This window comes from Trichomycterus rosablanca, chromosome 25, assembly GCF_030014385.1.
Source record: "Trichomycterus rosablanca isolate fTriRos1 chromosome 25, fTriRos1.hap1, whole genome shotgun sequence".
Lineage (NCBI taxonomy): Eukaryota > Metazoa > Chordata > Actinopteri > Siluriformes > Trichomycteridae > Trichomycterus > Trichomycterus rosablanca.
Window position 1 is genome coordinate 16,294,334 of NC_086012.1, and position 20,381 is coordinate 16,314,714.

General features: G+C 42.9%; 2 protein-coding genes across 6 annotated transcripts in view; one reads left to right on the plus strand and one right to left on the minus strand.

Moving 5' to 3' along the window:
• The first annotated feature begins 3,454 nt into the window (after positions 1-3,454).
• On the plus strand, positions 3,455-12,827 carry exoc3 (exocyst complex component 3). Its single transcript, XM_062987853.1, has 13 exons — positions 3,455-3,585; positions 5,454-5,616; positions 5,851-6,070; positions 6,255-6,936; positions 7,860-7,977; positions 8,930-9,055; positions 9,161-9,261; positions 9,350-9,460; positions 10,513-10,654; positions 10,735-10,857; positions 11,714-11,875; positions 11,963-12,084; positions 12,267-12,827. Exons 2-13 carry the CDS (start codon positions 5,473-5,475, stop codon positions 12,454-12,456), a joined length of 2,241 nt encoding a protein of 746 aa, XP_062843923.1. The 5' UTR covers positions 3,455-3,585; positions 5,454-5,472; the 3' UTR covers positions 12,457-12,827.
• A 1,573-nt stretch (positions 12,828-14,400) lies between these two features.
• zcchc2 (zinc finger, CCHC domain containing 2) overlaps positions 14,401-20,381 on the minus strand; it is a 28,291-nt gene continuing 22,310 nt past the window's right edge. For 2 of the 5 annotated variants that reach the window (XM_062988088.1, XM_062988087.1), the window contains exons 11-14: positions 19,930-20,027; positions 19,616-19,711; positions 18,080-19,048; positions 17,536-17,876 (exon numbers count right to left, since the gene is read on the minus strand). In XM_062988088.1, coding sequence (XP_062844158.1) covers positions 17,815-17,876; positions 18,080-19,048; positions 19,616-19,711; positions 19,930-20,027 — 1,225 coding nt within the window. In that variant the 3' untranslated portion in view covers positions 17,536-17,814. Of the gene's footprint in view, positions 15,861-17,535; positions 17,877-18,028; positions 19,049-19,615; positions 19,712-19,929; positions 20,028-20,381 lie in introns of those variants that run through there. The other 3 variants (XR_010007591.1, XM_062988089.1, XM_062988090.1) reach the window with 3 other exon arrangements.

The window sequence follows — 20,381 nt, forward strand, 5'->3', positions numbered from 1 at the left end:
ATTACTTATTATTCAGCGCATTACTACCTACCTCTGTCAGGATTCTGAATGACAGTGTGGGCTGGGTGCGGCCCCAGAATTAAGATCATACACAACCTATCAATAGTAGGTGAACCTGAGAAAAGGTACAATATATGTAGTACCTGTAGTTTATATATAAACCCAGTCGTTTTCATCCACCACTGCAGCAAAAAGGCAAACATCTCCAATTATGTTTATAGTTTTTTTAGAGGAGTGTTTTGAATAAACCAGTTTGAGTCATAAATGCAGTATTAGTCAGACTTTGATGATGACAGTTGATGGCTCTAGGATTTTGCACTGTGTACAGAGAAATGTGCTTCTGCAGTCTATTGATGTACAAACTATAAATGTACAACCTGGCGCACTTCAACAAAAACATGTCAAGCCGTATTGTGTGTCTAGAGCAATTCTGAATCTGTTTTATGATATTCTGTTCAGGATTTACATTGTGAGTCAAGAGTCCCAGCAGCCTGTTTGTGTAGAAACCAGATGTTGGTCATTCTGGGGTGTTTTGGATTGTGATTGTTTTCCAATTATAGAAAGCCTCTTCTTCTTTCACACAGTGTTAACATTTTCTGGAATTCCAGCCATCGATTGTTGATTTGAAGGTCTTGAACTGAACGTTTGCTCCTTTTGAAAAATAAGACAGTACAGCCGGCTGAGGAGGATCGTGTAAACGTCACTGGCAGCAGATTTGCATGTGCGTGCGAGCGCCCCATTGTGTGTGTGTGTGTGTGAGAGAGAGAGAGAGAGAGCGTGAGAGAGAGAGAGAAAGAATGAAAAGAATGTTAATTAAATTCTAAATAAATGTAAAGCTTTTTTAAATGTTGTGTGACATGCATTGTGGATTTTATAACCCTACATATGAGCATATTGATGAATAAACCCAGAGGCTTTTTTTGTCTGTACAGAAACGTATGAAACTTATAGAGAAGCTCGATCTGGGTCAAAGTGCCTCAATGTTAGAGCAGGATCAAGTTCTACACGTTTCTATGGTTCTTTTATGATTTTTCGAGCTTTGTAACTAACTCTTAACAACATTTCATCATCTGAGCTACAATTCCTGTAGTTTAAATTATTATTATTATTTTTTTTTTGCAAATTAATATGTTTGTATTGCAGAATGTTTTGAACACAGTTCACATACTTTTGTACACGTCTTTGCTGCTGAGCAGCAACCACTGAAACTTGTATTCCGTGTTTTGAAAGTTTCATCTTATTTCAAGATGGTGTGGTTTTGCATGTTGGTAATACTGACTCTCATTCTCTTCTGTTGTTGGATTTTAATGAGTATATATTTCTACAATAAACATTTTTGTAAACCCCCTTAAAATCATGTACAGAATTATAACGGTGACACACTGTATTTAATGTTGGGTTCAGAAATGGACTTGTTTTTGTAATAAAACGTGCTGACGGGTTCCAGCACGCCCTACCAAAACTCTGGCCGAGCCCTAGGTCATTATATCTCTGTAGAGGGAGTTCCAGTGCTAGTGCAGACACATGTCGGGAACCTGTTGGTCATGCCAGTCCGACTGAATGATGGGGAGAAAAAAACCTTCATGGATTTGTTGTATGTTTACTAGGTCGAAAATCTACATGCAGCACATGAATTTTATCAAAATCGTGTGAAATGGGCTTTTAATTCCTCATTACTGATTATTACTAATTAAAACTGCCTAATGGTTTGTGCCTACTGAATAAGCTAGTTGCACTGCATCTATTATACAGTACGTGGAACAGTGGTACAACTCATCTCCAAATGCTAAGTGAAATTTGTCTTGATTATCAGATGTAATCCAAGAACCACCCAAAACAAGTCTGCCATCAGTTACATATAGCTGGACACTGGGTGCCACTGTCCACTGCCAAGTAAGCTTTACTTTATACAAGGTTAATTTGTTGCTGTGCAAGAAAGGAAAAGAAAAAGATGTAATTGAAATACCAAAAGTCAGTGACATATGTGCCCTTTTACAAGCTTATGTAAACTTAGCTTTTACTTTATACAAAACCTCCCGTAGGTGTTCATTTGAGTCGTGTTCCGGTGACTGAAGGCTGAAGTTTATCATTTACATAATTTTCATACTTAGCAAACCACTCCGGAACCCTTCCTTTCCTTGTGGATGAGGGCATTGCTAACCTAGAAGACACCACACCCGTCGGAATATAAATGTTTTGTAATAGTTGTACAGCATAACAGAGTCTTAACCTTTATTTATCCAATAAAAATTTTATGCCAGTCCAGAGGAATAACTGCTCATTTTAAGATTTAAAAATTTCTGAAAAGCATAAAATTGAAACATTTGTTGTAATTTTAACCTCTACAGTTTTGATGCACATGTAAACAACTATATAGCTCTGTATCCTAAAACTCCTTTCACCTTTTTTTTTTATAAGAATGTTTTAAAACATACAAATGGCACGCCATAGAGATGGCTCTAAATACAGAGCTTATAATGGCGATAAAACAAATAAAAGATAAAAGAGAAATAATATTACCAAAAATCAGTCTATAAACAGCAATTGCCTATGAATAAATAAGTAGGGAGCCCCTCGATCATTCCACGTTTCCCCTCCTTTAGGCCAGTTAAGCTTGCAGAAAGACTGCAACAATATTTTGTCTTGGTCACAAGATAAAAAAGGAAAAAAGATAGAGAAGGTTAATAATTGTTTGATATTTTAACAAGTTTTAGGCCAATTATAGTGATCTGTTGAAGAGAACAGCTTGGGACAAAAATAAATTGCAGCTAAACTTCTTTGATAATAATTAAAACTTAAAATAATCAAAACAGTAAACATTCAGTATTGTTTAGTATTAATTTAAAGGCACATTTAAATACACTATATGGACAAAAGTATTGGGACACCTGACCATTAGCTTGTTGGACATCCCATTCCAGTTTCTCACAGCTCCATGGATCAAGGTTTGGAATTGCTTCTTGTAAAAGTCTGTGTGAAGTTTGGTATGTTCTCTCGATTATTATAACAACAGTTTTCACTAATCTCCCAAAAACTTGTCATTGGGTAGTCTGATTAATTTGGGTTGCTTCCTTTCCAGAGTTTATTTCCAGCTTGATTCCATTTTTTCTGGGTTAGTCTCAACAGCCCTGATCAAGATGAACAAAGTACTGATAATCATACAGCTCCAGTGTCCTAGGTTTAATTTTCTATTTTGATTCTCTATTTCAGTTTGATGCTCCTCTGACTACTTTGGTTTCTTCATACCAAGCAATAATAAAGCAGTAGGTAGACTGGCTACTCTCAGGGTGTTTCTTAAATGGGAAAAAGAATGAATAAACAAATGCTTTATACTATCAATTTTACTCGATTCCGAACTTAATCGATTTTACTGTGTGGAATCGACTCCATGAATTCAGAGTTGATTAGAGGAATCGACTCTTTAAGACCGGCTCCTCGGCACACAGAGAGCAGCTGCTGTTGTTGGGCGGAGCGAACAACCAGGAAGATTCATACCGAGCAGATAAGGATGAAGTAGCTGAAAAATAACAAATTAACGCCACAGGGATGGTCGTTTAGATCATAAATAACATCATTCGTGTCTGAGTAAGTCATTCCTGTTAGTTTTTATTGTATTCAATCACAAATAATTGTCATAAATAATTGTCAATGCAAGAATGTCTGTTAGCAACATTAGCTTAGCTCGTTTCGGGCCTTATAGACCTGCGGTATTTTTCCCTACCTGTTTTCCGACTTGCCCCGCCTACTCAGATTTGATTCGCTATCGTATAATTTATTCAAACGCTGATTGGACAGATCATTAGTCAATCCCGCAGTAGCTCACGAGTTGGGATGCAGAATACAGGTAGGGAAAAACAAACCCTAGGTTGTTTGTTTTGATTTAGAGATCTCAGAACCGCCAGGCTAAATCTAAACTACTGTCATTGTACCTTTAATAAATCGTTAAAATTTAAATTACAGAAATACTATTTGTAATAAATGTCCTTTCCTGCAGGTTATTATTATTTATTAGGATTTTAACGTCACGTTTTATACATTTTGGTTCCACTAATGACAGGACAGGTAATTACTAGTTACACAAGATTCATCAGTTCACAAGTTTAACGTCAAACACAGTCATGGACAGTTTTGTATCTCTAATTCACCTCACTTGCACGTCTTTGGACTGTGGGAGGAACATGCAAACTCCACACAGAAAGGACCCGGACCGCGCCACCTGGGAATCGAACCCAGGACCTTCTTGCTGTAAGGTGACAGTGCTACCCACCGAGCCACTGTGCCACTCTTCCTGTAGGTTAAGATGAGCAGACTAGTTGGCTAAACCGAGAGTAAAACGAAATTCAACTTTTGATCCATACCTTCACACCAGTCAGTGTTTATTTTTATTTGGATGACCTTTTGTGTCACTAGGCGTACAATCACTGACTGTGATTTAGCTCTTGCTTTGCCAAGTTTGTCAGACTCCATTCCATCCATCAATGGAAAGGGACCACTACAGGACCACCACTTGTCAGATACTGTTTGACCTGCCGGATTATTCCCAGTAATGTAATAAATTAGTTTAAGCGGTTCTGATGTAAATATACAGACTGTAGCTTTTCAAAACAGATCATCACTTTTATTTATATATTGGTGCCTTTTCAGTGCTCTAGGACACTTTATAATCAAAGAACATGAACACATTTAACAGAAATAATAAAGATATTACAGGTATAACATTCAAGTACAGTCAGAACCATGAAAACATAATGAAAGCTTTAAGTATTTAATGGAGGTTTAAATGAAGAAAGAGAGGAGGCATCACCGATTGACTTAGGTGTATTCCACAATTTGGAAGCTACCACAGTAAACGATCGACCACCCATAGTGGTCAGTTTAAACCTTAGAACAACAAGATGTTTTATTTGTTGTAGGTTTTATCATGAGCTTTTTGTTACTGTTTGTGTGAAATAAAGCTGAGAGAAAAGCTCTCAGTTAACTTCTATTCATCTGGGCTTGTTTTCGATGATCATTTAGCCCATGCCCTTTCCTAGAGATACTGGACCTTCTATTATTTCCTTCACAAGCTCAAAAACTACATCACAGCTCTGGTCTGAGACACCAGACAACCTGCGATCTAAGTGTGAAGTCGTTTCTCACGAGTGAAAACAATGTAGTGAAAATTAATACTAAACCTTTGTACAGTAAAAACAAACTGCTGTTGCCCACAAAAAAAGCAGGTTTAAGAGAACTAAATAAAGAGTCTATTTTGGAAACATTAAGGTTTAAGCTTAGATTCTTAGATTGAACTATATGCCAGTGTTAGGAAGGATTTTAGAAAGAACTGTGGGTGTTGCCATGCTTGTCCACAGCTGAGATTTTCACACCTTTCTCCAGATACAAATCATCCTTGATCTTGGTTCATCTTTCCTCTTTTTTGTTTGCGTTATAACTCTCTGTCTGGTGTGTTTCAGAGCCTCTTGTTGTGCAGTAATGGAGGAGACGAACAAAGAGGCCGTCGCCACAGCCGTTCAGAGGGTGGCCGGGATGCTGCAGCGCTCAGATCAGCTGGATAAAGTCGAGCAGTACAGGCGCAGAGAGGCACGCAAGAAGGCGTCTGTCGAGGCCAGACTCAAAGTAAGAAGGTCACAAGTTCACATTAAATGTCAGAAGGGAAATAATGTGAGCTAAGTGACTCCCACTATGCCATGGTTGTTGCTACCAGCCTGGTGGTGCTGATGGTGTGGGAAATGTGTTATTTAGCCAACGCTGGGCCACTTCCGGCATGATAATTTGACATTCAGCATTGAACAAGGCAAATCCAGTCATGTTCTCCCTACATATAAAAGCTTTCTGTACTTTTTCTCTCAGGCTGCTATCCAGTCTCAGCTTGACGGAGTACGAACGGGTCTCACACAACTCCACAACGCACTGTGTGACGTGAAGGACATCCAGAACTCGCTGGCCGACCTTAGTAAGGACTGGAGACAGAGCATCAACACCATAGAGAACCTGAAGGATGTCAAAGAGGCCGTGGTACAGCACAGTCAACTGGCCTCCGCAGTGCAGAACCTGAAGAACATCTTCTCAGGTAGAAAACTACTCTAGCTGTAGCTTTACCAGGCCAAAAATGTTTCAGTGTTTGTGGTTTGCAGCCAATATTTTTTGTGGTGTGTAGTTTTTTCGCATGGGGTCTTGGGTGGTACAAGAAGGGACCTGGGCAAATTTTGATCTTCCTTATTGTTTTTTGTTTGTTTGTTTTTATCCTACACTAGTGCCGGAGATTGTGCAGGAGACACGTGAGCTGATCGAACGAGGCGAGCTCCTGCAGGCGCACCGGCGTCTCATGGACCTGGAGTGCACCCGCGACAACCTGCTGTACGAGCAGCACAGGCTGGACAGCAGGAGCGCTCCCGAGCCCGGCCTGATCGGCGCCTATTTCGGCCAGGTGCAGGGCCTCTCGGGCGAGCTGTCCAAGCAGCTGTGGCTGGTGGTGCAGCGAGCGCTGGTCACGGTGCGGTGCGATCCCACCATGCTGGTGTCGGCCATGCGCATCATCGAGCGCGAGGAGAAGATGGACCGACGCTTGCTGGAACGCCAAAAGCAGTCCTCTTTTCTCCCGCCAGGCCGGCCTAAGCGGTGGAAGAACCGCATGACTGAAGTGCTGGAGAGCACGGTGAGCGGGCGCATCGAGAGCGCGCAGGCCGAGACGCGCCAGTCCGATAAGATGTGGCTGGTGCGACTGCTGGAGATCACGCGCCGCTACGTTCTGGATGACCTGCTCATCGTGAAGAACCTGCTGGTGCAGTGCTTCCCGCCGCACTATGACACCCTGCGGCTGTTCCTGGACCTTTATCACCAGGCAGTGTCGGCTCGCGTGCAGGAACTCGCTGATGACGACCTGGAGCCCAACGAGATTGTGTCTCTGCTCACCTGGGTGCTTAACACGTACAAAAGGTCAGTCTGACTTTCATCGTTTAGATATTTTAACCCTTTACTGGTCTCACTGAGAAAATAATGTTTAAAAAATATATTTATTTGCATTTCTTAGTTTCTTGGGAGTAAAACAACAACAAACTGTTAATATTTTTTACTAGTGCACAGTATTTTTTTAATGCGCCTCTACCAATTGAGATGATCACAAAGTATTGGGACACCATACTGCACCTACAGGAGCTTTTCTACAGGGCGTTCTATTTTAAATCCATTAGCATTAATATGAAGTTGGTCGCCCTTGGAGAAGGATTTCTACACAGTTTCAAGACTGTGTCTGTGGGAATTATTGCCCCTTCATCCAGAACAGTATTTGTAATGTAATCAGACACTCATGTTGGACCAGAGGGCCTGGTTTACACTCTCTATTCCAGTTCATCCCAAAGGTGTTCGATGGGTTTGAGGTCAGGGCTCTGTGCTGGCCCAGTCAAGTTCCTCCACACCAAATTCAGCCAACCAATGCTGGAGCAGAAAGGGGCCTTCCCCAAACTGTTTCCACAATGCTGGAAGTAGCTAAAGTGATACGAATACCTTTATTGTCATTGTACAGGTACAACGAGATTCAGTGATGGATACCTTTGCCTAATTTTCTTCCAGTCCTGTCATTTGCAATTCCTATGCTGCTTTTGCCACCCCATGCTTAGACTGACCCAACTTGTGCAGTCGTTCGACACTGCTTGTTTTTTAGGGCAGTTCATAGCTTAACTTTGACCACACGATCATTTTCGGCCTCATAAAAAAAGAACATGGTTAGTTAGTCATTCTCCTAATAGAGTTAAATAGTGAAGATGAGTTTGATGTCTGACATTTGCTTGTATAGGATAATGATAGCTAACACGCAATGCATATCTGTCACAAAAGCATAAAAAGTAAGTGCTGTCTTTCAGTGCGGAGATGATGGGCCACCCAGATCTGTCCCCCGAGTGTGACGCGAAGCTGTTGGAGCCGCTGTTACCTGAGGACGTTGTGAACAACCTGCTCAGCAAATACTTGGCGACTTTTACAGTAAGTTCTCGTGTGTGCCAGATCTATGACTAGCAAAAGTTTGATTTGTAGACGCCCGACTGGCTGATAGCACTGCTGGGGATTCTAAACCTGTAGCTGTAGTGGGCTGGGGTAATTTAGCACTGCACCACCCAAGCATTTACAGATACGTTTGTGGCATTTAGCAGACGCTTTTATCCAAAGCGACTTCTAGTTAAGGACCTTAACTAGAGGGTTAAGGACCTTGCTCAGGGTGGTGCTTGAACCGGCAATTTTCTGATTACTAGTCCAGTACCATAACCACTGGGCTACTGCTGCCAAGCACCATGACTAGTCATAAATATGTCAATCGGAACACTCGCCATGTCCTCCTGCAATTTCAGAAAACGTATCACTGAACTGTGACAGTATATTGTCTAAGCAATTGAGGGGTAAGGGCCTTGCTCCAGGGCCCAACAGTGACAACCTGGCAGTGATCGGGTTTGAACCGGCAACCTTCTGATTACTAGTCCAGTACCTTAACCACTAAGCTACATCTGCCTTACAGCATCTGCCTTTATTTACATTAATACAATCATAGTGGCTCGACAACATGATTGACTATGTCTGAGGGGAGGGGGGTTAGGGGCTGGTTCCCAGTGTTTCCTGATGGAACCGTACCCGCTGCAACCTTGATCAGAATAAAAATAAATGACAATGAAATTCTTAGTGGCTTATTACATAAACAGTTGACAGTTATCTCAAGACTTTTGATAATAATTGTAATTTCCTGCAGGTAATGTGATTGTTGCACTAATTCTGTGTCCTGGGGACCTGGGTTTAAACCTTGTCTCTAGTCCGAGTTTGGCATGTAAAAAACTTGCTGAAAGTTGATGTATTGGCTTCTTTAAATCGTATGAGCCTGTATGAGTATCGGAACCCCGTCCTGCCGCGACCCTGACCAGAATAAAGCATTTTTAAACTCTCCCAACAGTCTAACATCACAGGCTGGCTGCGGAAAGCTTTAGAAACCGATAAGAAAGACTGGCGGAAGGAGACCGAGCCTGAGGCAGACCAGAACGGCTACTACCAGACCACCCTGCCAGCTATCGTCTTCCAGGTACACACCTATCGTACTTGATTATTCAATAACGTTTAAATATTTTTTCACCTGTATCGTAATGCTGTGTGTTTTGCGTGTCTTTCTTTTCTTTTTTTTTTTCAGATGTTTGAGCAGAACCTGCAGGTTGCAGCTCAGATCAACGAACCGTTTAAAGAGCAGGTGCTGCTGCTCTGTCTGAAACAGATGAATTCCTTCCTCATCAGGTTGGTATTTAGTTCTTTTTAAAGCAAAACTGCTCCGTCTGAAGCTTGTTCTGAAGCATCGCTCTTCCTTTTACGACCACGTATTCAGGTACAGAGATGAAGTCATCGCCTACAAGGACGAGCACTTGAAAGATCGGCAGCTTCCGCAGTGCTACGTCCAGTACATGATCGCCATCATCAATAACTGCCAGACCTTTAAGTAAGTCTCCGCCTGTGTTGTGTTCTGAGCGGTACGGCTGTGTGTGGGAGCACAATAATGGCAGGTGATAAGCAGCCGCAGATCGGACCGGGTTGTGCATGCGACAGCGGATTCACGATTGGGAATTGGAAATGACTAGATAAGGAAAAAACCCAGAAAATAAAAAGCCTCCACTGACCCCTAATGACAGACCTCTTTTCCTACATTAAGCATAATTTAACAGACGTAACTGGGCAACGATAAACCAGATTGTGCAGTTAAAACATTAAAATTTTTATTGTTTGCCGGCAGAACCTCAATTTAACGGGCCAAATCTGGACAACCAAATGTCCGGTCCGATTGTTTAAAATTCCCGCGAGAAGCGAGCCAAGACCAGTAGTTCAGTAATCATCCACTAGTCATTGTCACTGCTGGACTGAGAATAGTCCACCAACCAAAAATATATCCAGCCAACAGCGCCCCGTGGGCAGCGTCCTGTGACCACCGATGAAGGTCTAGAAGATGACCGACTCAAACAGCAGCAATAGATGAGCGATCGTCTCTGACTTTACATCTACAAGGTGGACCGACTAGGCAGGAACGGACAGTGAGTGGACCCGGTATTTATAAACTCCAGCAGCGCTGCTGAGTCTGATCCACTCATACCAGCACAACACACACTAACACACCACCACCATGTCAGTGTCACTGCAGTGCTGAGAATCATCCACCACCTAAATAATACCTGCTCTGTGTGGGTCCTGACCATTGAAGAACAGAGTAAAAGGAGGTTAAAAAGGTATGCAGAGAAACAGATGGACTACAGTCAGTAATTGTAGAACTACAAAGTGCTTCTATATGGTAAGAAAAGCTGATGAAATGGACAGTGAGTGTAGAAACAAGGAGGTGGTTTTAATGTTATGGCTGATCGGTGTATTCATATATGATCGAGGTTCCACTGTAATCCAAATCTTATTAAAATATTAAATTAATTAAAATGTTCTGATCACTCCAACACCAGCATAAACATTAGCATCTGTGTTCTTGATGCTCTCACTTTTCCTTTCTATCAGGGAGTCTATAAACAGTCTGAAACGGAAGTACACGCAGTCGACCGAGCCCAACCAAAATGACGCGAGCATCGAAAAGACCCTGAACGAGGTGGCCAAAGTGGGTTGCCAGTTCCTGCTGGATGAAGTGTTTTTGGATTTGGAGGTAAGACGGTTTTTTTAACCGTAGCTCGACAGTCTCTTCAGTTTGGCCTTGTGATCATCCATCTGTTACATGCTGAACAGAATCATCTGAACGAGCTGCTAACACGGAAGTGGCTGCAGGGCTCTCATGCGGTGGATACCATCTGTGTGACTGTGGAGGACTACTTTAATGACTTCTCCAAAATCAAGACGCCTTATAATCAGGTGTGTTCAATATTTTAATTAAGGATCAGAAAAAAATGAGGATGGGGATGAACGTCTTTATTATTAATGCAGTCAGGTAGAAAGTGTTGATTGGCGGCACCACCCCAGTGTTATGGACGTGATATTAAACTTATAGCTCACTGGCTCATTGACAGCCAGCTGTGCCTGTTTGGATGTCAGTAAAGCACTTTATGTGCTTTTATTTTTTTTCTATAAATGCTGTTAAAGACTTTCAAATAAAAACAAAATAATTCTAATAGTGAGTTCAAAGCTAAGTTTGTTGTTGTGCTCATTATTCAAGCAAAAGATTCACATCTGTAGTTAAAACATGAGTAGGCACTTAGGTGGCACATCACAGCTGAGATATGAGCCAGGATTTCAGCAGTGCTATCAGCCAGCCGGGCGTCTACACAGACATACGACTGGTTATGTCCGAGAGGGGGGTTGGCCAAAGCTCTGCTGGGTTTTTCTGCTTTACGCCCAGTGTTGCCCTGTGAAACCAGACCACAGACCATTTGATCTGTTTCTAAAAGAAAAATAGGGTCTGTGGGTATTAATGATATATAATATAGCACCGAGTTTACGTGTGAAACTGTGAAGAACAGTGAAGTGTTTTTTATTGACGTTTTATTGATGTTTTGCCATCCAAAAAAATAAAAATTAGAGGGAAACATACGCCTCTAGATTGTAATTAAGTATACTCATCACTACTGAGGAAGTATTTGAAAATTTTACATTTAAAACGCAAATATATTCATTAATTATTTACAATAATACTTATCAAGAGCATAAATAAAACTTATTCTGATGAACTGGGACTGTAAGCCTGTATGGATGTGCATGCTCGTTTGTGTAGAAGCTGACGAAGGAGGCTCATCGGCGTGTGGTGGTGGAGTACCTAAAGGCCATCATGCAGAAGCGCATCACGTTCAAAAACGCAGAGGAGAGGAAGGAAGGAGCCGACAGGATGATCAAAGAGGCGGATCAGTTCAGCTTTCTCTTTAAAAAACTCTCTTCGGTGAGTTACTTCAGATAAACCGTGACTCGGTACAGTTCAGACCTTCATCGGTGCTCGGCGCTCATACGGTGTGATCGGTTGGTTTAGGGTGAAGACACGGACTGGCTGTGTGGATCCATCGCCGCTATAGCCGAGGTGTTCAAGCTGACTGACCCCACTCTGCTCTATCTGGAGGTGTCCACGCTGGTCTCCAAATATCCAGACATCAGGTCAGATTAAGCTTCTATCCACCGACTATTGGCTGTAGATTCTGGTAGGCGGGGCTTATGTTCACCTGCATAGCTGAGAGGAGGAATCAAGAACTAAGCAAAGTTTTCATGTAAATTTAAGGATGTGGATACTTAAGCAAATGAAACGTACGTGTGTGTGTGTGTGTGTGTGTGTGTTGTAGGGAGGAGCACATCGTGGCCCTGCTGGCTGTCCGGGGTGATTCCACGCGTGACATGAGGCAGATGATCGTCGAGACGCTGAACCAGAGCAAACCGGCCATCTCTCCCAACACACCGCCTCTTTTCAGGGACATCACCGTGCCAACCATCGCAGCCATGACCGCTATGGCCGTGCCAAAACTGCTCAAATAACCTGCACTGGGCTGACCTATGACCTCTGGTGCATCAGCAGACTACAGCACGATCACGTTTTCATTATGACGCACTTTGTCAGGAACGATGGACAGTAAACTGGCCCTTGGTCATTTCAAACACTAGATATTTTAGACGCCACAACCGGCTGATGCTTCTCTGATTCAACAGAACACAGAATCATGTCACACCCTCACTGTAACGCTCACTAAAGGCATTTCCTCTCTAGGTGCTTGGTCCCCCTTTCACAGTTTACATGTATTAATATGAGTTACAGCATGAGGGGAAAATACAGATGTTGTAATCAACGCCACAGCAGCCTGTCAGACTGGGAACTAGATCCAGTAAATAAAATAGTGATGTATGATTAACGACACTGCTCGTCTTTCTTCCTTTTAGTATCTGTAACTGTTTACATGCACATTTTCCAGAAAAATAATACTGTGATAAAAATAGCCCCATGTGCTAAGGAGCCCTCTCGAAACCGCCACTTAACACTTAACAAATCGAAACCCTGTGTTGAGAAAGACACATCTGTTACGTGTGGAAAAAACGCAGCGTTCTCTGGGCTCAAGCTCATCTCATATGGACCTACAGACAGTGGAAACATGCCAAGATCATACGAGTCCAAAAACAGACGTCGAGTTCTCCGTGCCAAACTGATGTGCAGGCATGCATTGGAATTTTAGAGAGCCTGTGTTTATGTCAGGTTCTTATCCTACCTGTGCTACGACAACAAGGCTTTGTAGACATAAGAGTCGGTGTGTTCTCTGGGCTCAAGCTCATCTCATATGGACCTGTGGAAACATGCTCATCTCATATGGACAGTGGAAACATGCCGTCGAGTTCTCCGTGCCAAATTGATGTGCAGGCATGTATTGAGATTTTAGAGAGCCTGTGTTTATGTCAGGTTCTTATTCTACCTGTGCTACGACAACAAGGCTTTGTAGACATAGAGTAGGTGTGGTTGACAGGCCTGCCTGCAGTCCAGATTGGTCTGCTATCGAAAATGTATCGTGCATCATGAGCAGAATCAGGTAACAGCAAGCACGGACTGTTCAGCAGCTGCAGCCTGAGATCAAGCAAGAATGGAGAGAATTACACTTGCAAAACTGCAAAAATTTGTGTCCTCAGTTTCCAACCATTGATTTATTTATTTATTAGGATTTTAACGTCATGTCTTGCACACCTTTGGTTACATTCATGACAGGAACGATAGTTACTGCTTACACAAGCTTCATTCAGTAGTCATGAACAATTTTGTATCTCCAATTCACCTCACTTACACATCTTTAGACTGTGGGAGGAAACCAGAGCTCCCAGCGGAAACCCACACAGAGAAAGGACCTGGACCGCCCCACCTGGGAATCGAACCCAAGACCGTCTTGCTGTGAGGCGACAGTGCTACCCACTGAGGCAATCAACAAATCACAGATACTTGTTTTAATTGCAATTTACAAAATGTCCCAACTTTAATGGATAAAGGGTTATTTTAAGATAACTAAGGATGGGCACAATTATCCAGGTTGATCCCCCTACTGGTAAGGGTTTCTGGACCAGATTCACATTTAATAAAGGGCAGTGAATAAAAAAACTGCTGTACATGACACCAGACACGTCATGACCCTGAAAACAACTTGATTATTTGCATTTATAAATAAAATCAGTGTGAATGTGTGATGATGTACTGGTGTCCTGTCCTATCCTGGGCACCTACAATGTATACACTCAATCACCAAAAGGCTCCAAACACAAACAAATCCACCTACCTGCATATTTTGGGAGGAAACTGATGACATGTCAAACTAAACACAGATCAGATGGTAACCACATGTACCTGCTGCACCACCAAGTTCATTTCATTTCATTATAATCTGATAAACAGCGCCACCTACAGACTACTGAAAGTAACACACAGGAGTCAGGAGGTTTTTTTTTTTTTAACATTTATTGCTAATAATAATTAAACAAAGAAAACAATGAATTTGCTTAAAATGCAAATACGATCAGATAAAGTGTAACCTCTCCGTATTAATCAACATGTACATTCGAAATACAGTGAACAATCTCTGAGGCCTAAATAAAACTTATATACAGTACAGCATCGTAAACCTTCACACCTCTACAGGGTGAACAAATACAGTTGGCAGGTTCCTGGGTTTTATTACTGCAAACAAATTCTACATTTCAGTACATGGGGGAAAAAAACGGCCCGGAACAGGTTAAAGGCCTCGAGTTCTCATCATACAGAACATCAAAACAAAATAAATGTCACTTCTTTTTAAGAATCAGTAAGAAAATCAAAGAAAAAAACCTGCCGAATCTTTCAATACAAAATGATTCTTTGCTGCTTTGGCAATTCTGCTTTTAGAAATGAGCACGACCTAAACGCAGGAGACACTTACACCAGTCTGAATTAATAGTCAACGTCGTGTGGCAGTAAGCACAAATATATAGGCCACCTCTTCTAAGGATTAAAAAATAATGATTTAATAAGCAGGCAGGCTCACTTGACAAAGACTTTGCCCACAATTTCACAACAAGGTCAAAAATAAATCTTGACTGAGACACACGGTTTGACTCCCAGTGGCCAAAATCCTCAACCGAGTCCTTGTAATGTCACTAAGGCCTAAAAAAAGGCTACACAAAGGATTCTGGTGGAAACGTTGAACACTTGGTGCCGGATCAGCGTTTGTGCTGCTGCATTTTGCTCCATGCTGCTGATGGAAGTCTGTAGTGGAGTTAAACTCATGCGTCATGCATCGATCAGAGAAAGTAAGATTTTCATTTTAATAAACGGAGGCAGTGAGCAAACAGCAACGCTGTCATTTATCAGTGCACTTAAAACACCTGGAGCCCATGCACACGGGTACACGGGCACACAGGTACACGGGTACACGGGCACACAGGTACACAGGCACACAGGTACACGGGCCTGAAAACAATAGTGCATCAATCCAAAGCAGAGCCAACCGGCACTTAAACGGAATGAGTGAAGCGTGATTCACAGTACGACAACCGTCTCATTTACTTAGTTTACAGTCAACAACACTTGAATTGAAAAACATAGATCCATTTTTTAACAATAAAACAAAAATCAAACATCTTAAATACAGTCTTTAGCTTTTAGTAGCTGCTCCAAGTATAAAAAAAATCCTCTGGTGTCTAAAAAACCTTCAGAGGCCAGATAAGTACTCAAGTTAGGCTCCGACACGACTCCAATGAAATAGAAACTTTTTTTTTTTTTTTAACAAGAACTTAAATTCGGAAGCATTTTCATCTGTTCACACGACACAATTCTGAAGTAAATCCTCATCCAGAAAGATCCGTCGTCAGAAATGACCGAGCCTGTGCTGAAAAGTCTCTCAACATCAACTAAGAAACACAAGACGTTCAGTGCTGCCCTACAGGAAAGGTTAAAGTGTTCTTCACTCCATCATACTGACTGTGATTCCTGCTGTAAATAAATATCCAGGACGTGTTTCATCTTTTAATCTTTCAGTTTTGCACTCGAGCTACATGGCAAATGATGAAAATCTCTGATGTAAAACACTTTTTTCTTGCTGAGCAAATGAAAACCTCGATGTGTAACAGAAACGTGATTATGTTATTAAACATCCACTCAGGTACCTGATAGAAGGTTTTAAATCTTTCACATCAGTCCGGTTGCTTTGGGGTGCTTAGGGATTATTATTATAATTACCATCTGACTGATAACCTGAGCCAAAATTTGATCTTTGTTTTCTTTCTAATTAGCATTTTAATTGATTTACTAGCTGTCATAACCTTTTATATAATACATGAGTAACTGTGGGTATAATGTGATCAGAATTACTTTAGTGTTATTGGATCAGAAGTCAAAATATAAACTGTTTCATTTGATATTTATTTAGCTGGATTTAATGCCATGTTTAACACGTATGTGTCATTTCATGGCGAGACAGGTATCATGTTTCTGTCTGCTTCATTTGATAAGTAAATGCATCATGATACTAAATCTATATTCTAATTTGATCGCTTATGTTAAGTGTGACCACTCGATTAGGTACACTTACCCTGTATGTACATTTATTGACCATTTAATGAGCTACACTTAGACAGTATAGATCCATACGACCTCCACTGATCAGATATTTTTGCAATCAGTTATTGCAGTGACACTAAGATGACAAAGACATGGTGTTGTGTCTTCCGGTATCAGTGAATCTGAGTGTATTTAAACATGGTGGCCTATTTATTAGGAACACACTCTGTTAGCACGTTATAGATGTTGAGTTCAACCGTAGCAGTTTTTCCTTTGTGTTTATCTTACATTTACTTTTTTTTTTTTATCCAAAGTGACTTACAATACTGTGACAGTATATTATCTAAGCAACTAAGGGTTAAGGGCCGTGCTCAAGGGCCCAACAGTGACAACCTGGCAGTGGTGGGGTTTGAACCAGTGACCTTTAGATTACTAGTCCAGTACCTTAACCACTAGGCTACAACTGCCCTTTTGCTTGGTCTTTTATCAGTAGATTTTCTTTTTAGTTTCTGATCGCAGGGCATGGACCCAACAACACTGCTGCACCTGTTAAACTCACACCAGTACAACACACTACCATTTCAGTACCATGTCAGTGTCATTGCAGTGCTACCAAATAATATTAAAGGGGTCCTTTTCCTTTGACAGACAGGGTAGAGCAGGGTATCTAAGTGGACCGCGCAACAGATAGTCCACTACTTAGTTGGACGCCTGGGCGTCAAAGCAGTTTGGCACCCCGTCCAAGGTACTCCAGCCTTTCGCCCAGTGTTTCCTGGTGAAACCAGACCAGCCGCAACTCTGACCAGAACAAAGCAGTTGATGACAATTGAATTAATGAAAGGTAGGTCGGTGAAGCTCATAAATTGGTCAATATAGGAACGTACCATACTGATAAACCTAATAAAGTAGCTGCTGCTGAGCGAATGAAGTGTATAAAATAGAGACGGTGTGTAAAACAAGCTTCTCGCTTACACCTCGCATCAAACTCAGCTAGCGTGGATTAAAACACTAGTTAAAATGAAGGCAAACCAGCTCAGCACAGTGAGATGTGTGTTTAAAAATGCTGAAATTAATGGGCAACATTCATTTCCTTGGATCTGATCAGGTGTTCACGTACCTGAACATACGTACATTAGCCTTGTAGCTCCGATGCAAAGGTCAAGACACAACGTCACGAACTATTCCTTTAATTAAGAGCAGATTCATCGAAATCAGTCAGAACTGTATTATCAAAGTTCTAATACGAACATACCATAAATATTCCATCGCTTTAACACAGGCGCTCTGGCGTCACTCATTTAGGGAAGAGATGAAGAAACCTTGGTCCTCGACTGTCAATCGGCTTTATCTAGTGTTTCAGACGAGTGCGGCACGACGTATTTGAGCCGGAATCCTCCTGCAAAAACACACACACACGGCTCAGACGTGTGGCATTAAACGTCGAGTTCACACAAAACAGCCACCACCAAACAAACAGTGTGTGTGTGTGTGTGTGTGTGTGTGTGTGTGTGTGGATAAAATCTGTAGATCTGCACTACTCAAACGCACCCAATACTAAAACAGTGCCAGTCTGCCGTCACCTCCTGGCACTGGCGTTACCTGGCTGCCCGGCATCCATGGACGGCTGCTTGCAGTCCGGGGCGTAGTGCCCGCTCATGCCACAGTTATAGCAGGACATACTGTTGGATTTCTTCAGTCCGGTGCCGCCGGGTACGGCGCCGACTTGTGGGAAGACGGGTGGGTAGAAGCGACCGAAGGCGGCCACCTGCGGCAGAGCCGCGTAACCGGGCTGCTGCGCGGACATCAGGTGGTCCGAGTGGGCTTGTAAAAGGGCGCCGGTAGTGAAGGCCGCGGTGGGAGTTGCGTGGGCATAAAAAGGCAGCGGCGTTCCGTTACCTTGGTGCGCCTGTGTGGAGAAGGTGGTGTTGCACAGAGAAGGTGCCAGCTGAAAAAAAGGTGCGGGTGGGCCGAAGAGCTGGCGCGTGGGATGCGCTGGCAGAAAAAAGCTGGCAGGAGACTGATGGGCACTGGTGCCTCCGCAGGTGCCACGGCAACCACAGGCGTTGCACCCCGTTTGCTGCTGCACCGTCCCCGGTGTGCCTGGACATGCAGTGTTATTGATGTAGCTCGTACTTTCAGTCTGTGGAAAAGCAGCAGGTGGGACAGGAACAGTACTGGGCATCTGGATGGGCACACTGCTAGCAAGCGGGCACTGGACTAACCCAGAGTTGGTGTGAGAGGTCTGTGGCTGGATGCTGGTCTTGACGCAGGGCCTCGATGTTGGAACAGCAGTGCCGGGTGCACTCGGGGGCAGATGTGGGTCAGGGCAAACGGGCGGAGGTGGGTCTCCCGAAACGGGCATGCTGGGCCTGGAATCGTGTCGTACCCTGCCGTACTGCACGGCCACCTCCACCGCGGCCGAGGGGGGAGCGGGGGCGTCGGCTCTGGCCCGCTCCAGTTCGGTCACCAGTGGGTTCACCATGGCCACCGCTTTCCTTCCGGGGCTCTTGGGAAGGCAGGCGGCGTCAGGCGGCTCTGGAACGGAGTTGTCCGACTGACTCTCGGTGTCTATAAGAATCAGAACACACAAAATGGTCTGATTCACGCTGCATAAAGTCGACGCAGCCGTCTCAGAAATCCACAACACATGACTCACAGCACTCAGTGGGAAACACAGATCTTTAACAAGATGAAGTCATGTACTATTAATAACCAGATGAGCAACTAAAACCACTAAATATATCTATACTCAGCAGTGATTACAGTGCTACGTGGCGGAAGACATGTCGCCATTAAAGGTCCCGGCAGTATAAGATAAAGAGCAGCTTTCAAACATCACCCATGATGATCCAAAGCTGAGCAAATAATTATCGGTATTGTGGATTGGCTAGACTGGTAATTGACAGGATTTAATATATATTCTGATCCTGTCCACTCACATTTTATAGCGTGAACAAGAAAGACGATGCATACAAAGTATACAAGCAGTAACTCAAACTATGCTCTGCTTTCTGACACAAATCTTAAAACAATTTTCAAAGCAGAGGCACCACAGACATTGAATAATCTCTCCCCCAGTATTATTACACAGAACACTGAGCAGATACGGTATCAGATAGGATAAAGAGATCTGACCTTGAGTCTCCAGACTGCGCTGGTGATGAACAGGGCTTGACGGAACCGAGTTGGAGCTTTCTGAAGACGTGTCTCCGTACGTGTCCCTGCCTGTAACTTTCACAGAGCACAAAAGTACAGACACACACAGGTTTACACGATGATGTGCATGTGCAGTAGAAATCCACTAGCTGGTAAATAAAAGCAATTCCGATTCCTGGGTGGGATCGAATCTCCCCTTTAACAAATAAACTCAAGCAGCCTGCAGAAAGCCCTGTCGTTTAACGAGCTCATGGTCTGGTGTCCACATACTTTTGGTCACTTTTGGTACTTACCCTTGCACATGGCCTGGTTCATCATCTGTACAGCCGGAACTCGCTGAATGCCGTTGGCTATAGAGCTTTTAGTGGTCGTAGCTCTCCTGCCTCTGTCCCTGTGAACCACACAGATCTTCAGTGATAAAACCTCGATCCACAACCGTGCTGCTTATAAAATCTGGATCATTAATTACATCATTTACAACTATTTTTTTGTATTTTCTGGTTTTAGATTGGTCGCAACCGCCGCACGCCCCTCTCCGACAAGTGTCCGGTACCGACCGCATTTTAACCTATTTTTTCATGAGACAGGTTCACAGATCCCCATTATCCCCTGTCTCATTGTGCCATCGATCCCAAAATAAACCCCATTAAAATCTGTGGTGAGACCAGTTTACGGAGGCTTGCAATTCACTCCGACAGAGCTTGAGAGGATCTGCCATGAAGAATGAGATAAAACGCCTAAATCC

Excerpts from the sequence above, each read along its gene's own strand:
- exoc3 (XM_062987853.1), top strand. The coding sequence starts at position 5,473 with ATGGAGGAGACGAACAAAGAGGCCGTCGCCACAGCCGTTCAGAGGGTG. Across the intron at positions 6,937-7,859 it reads GTGCTTAACACGTACAAAAG|TGCGGAGATGATGGGCCACC; the intron begins GTCAGTCTGACT and ends GCTGTCTTTCAG. Across the intron at positions 9,056-9,160 it reads TGCCAGCTATCGTCTTCCAG|ATGTTTGAGCAGAACCTGCA; the intron begins GTACACACCTAT and ends TTTTTTTTTCAG.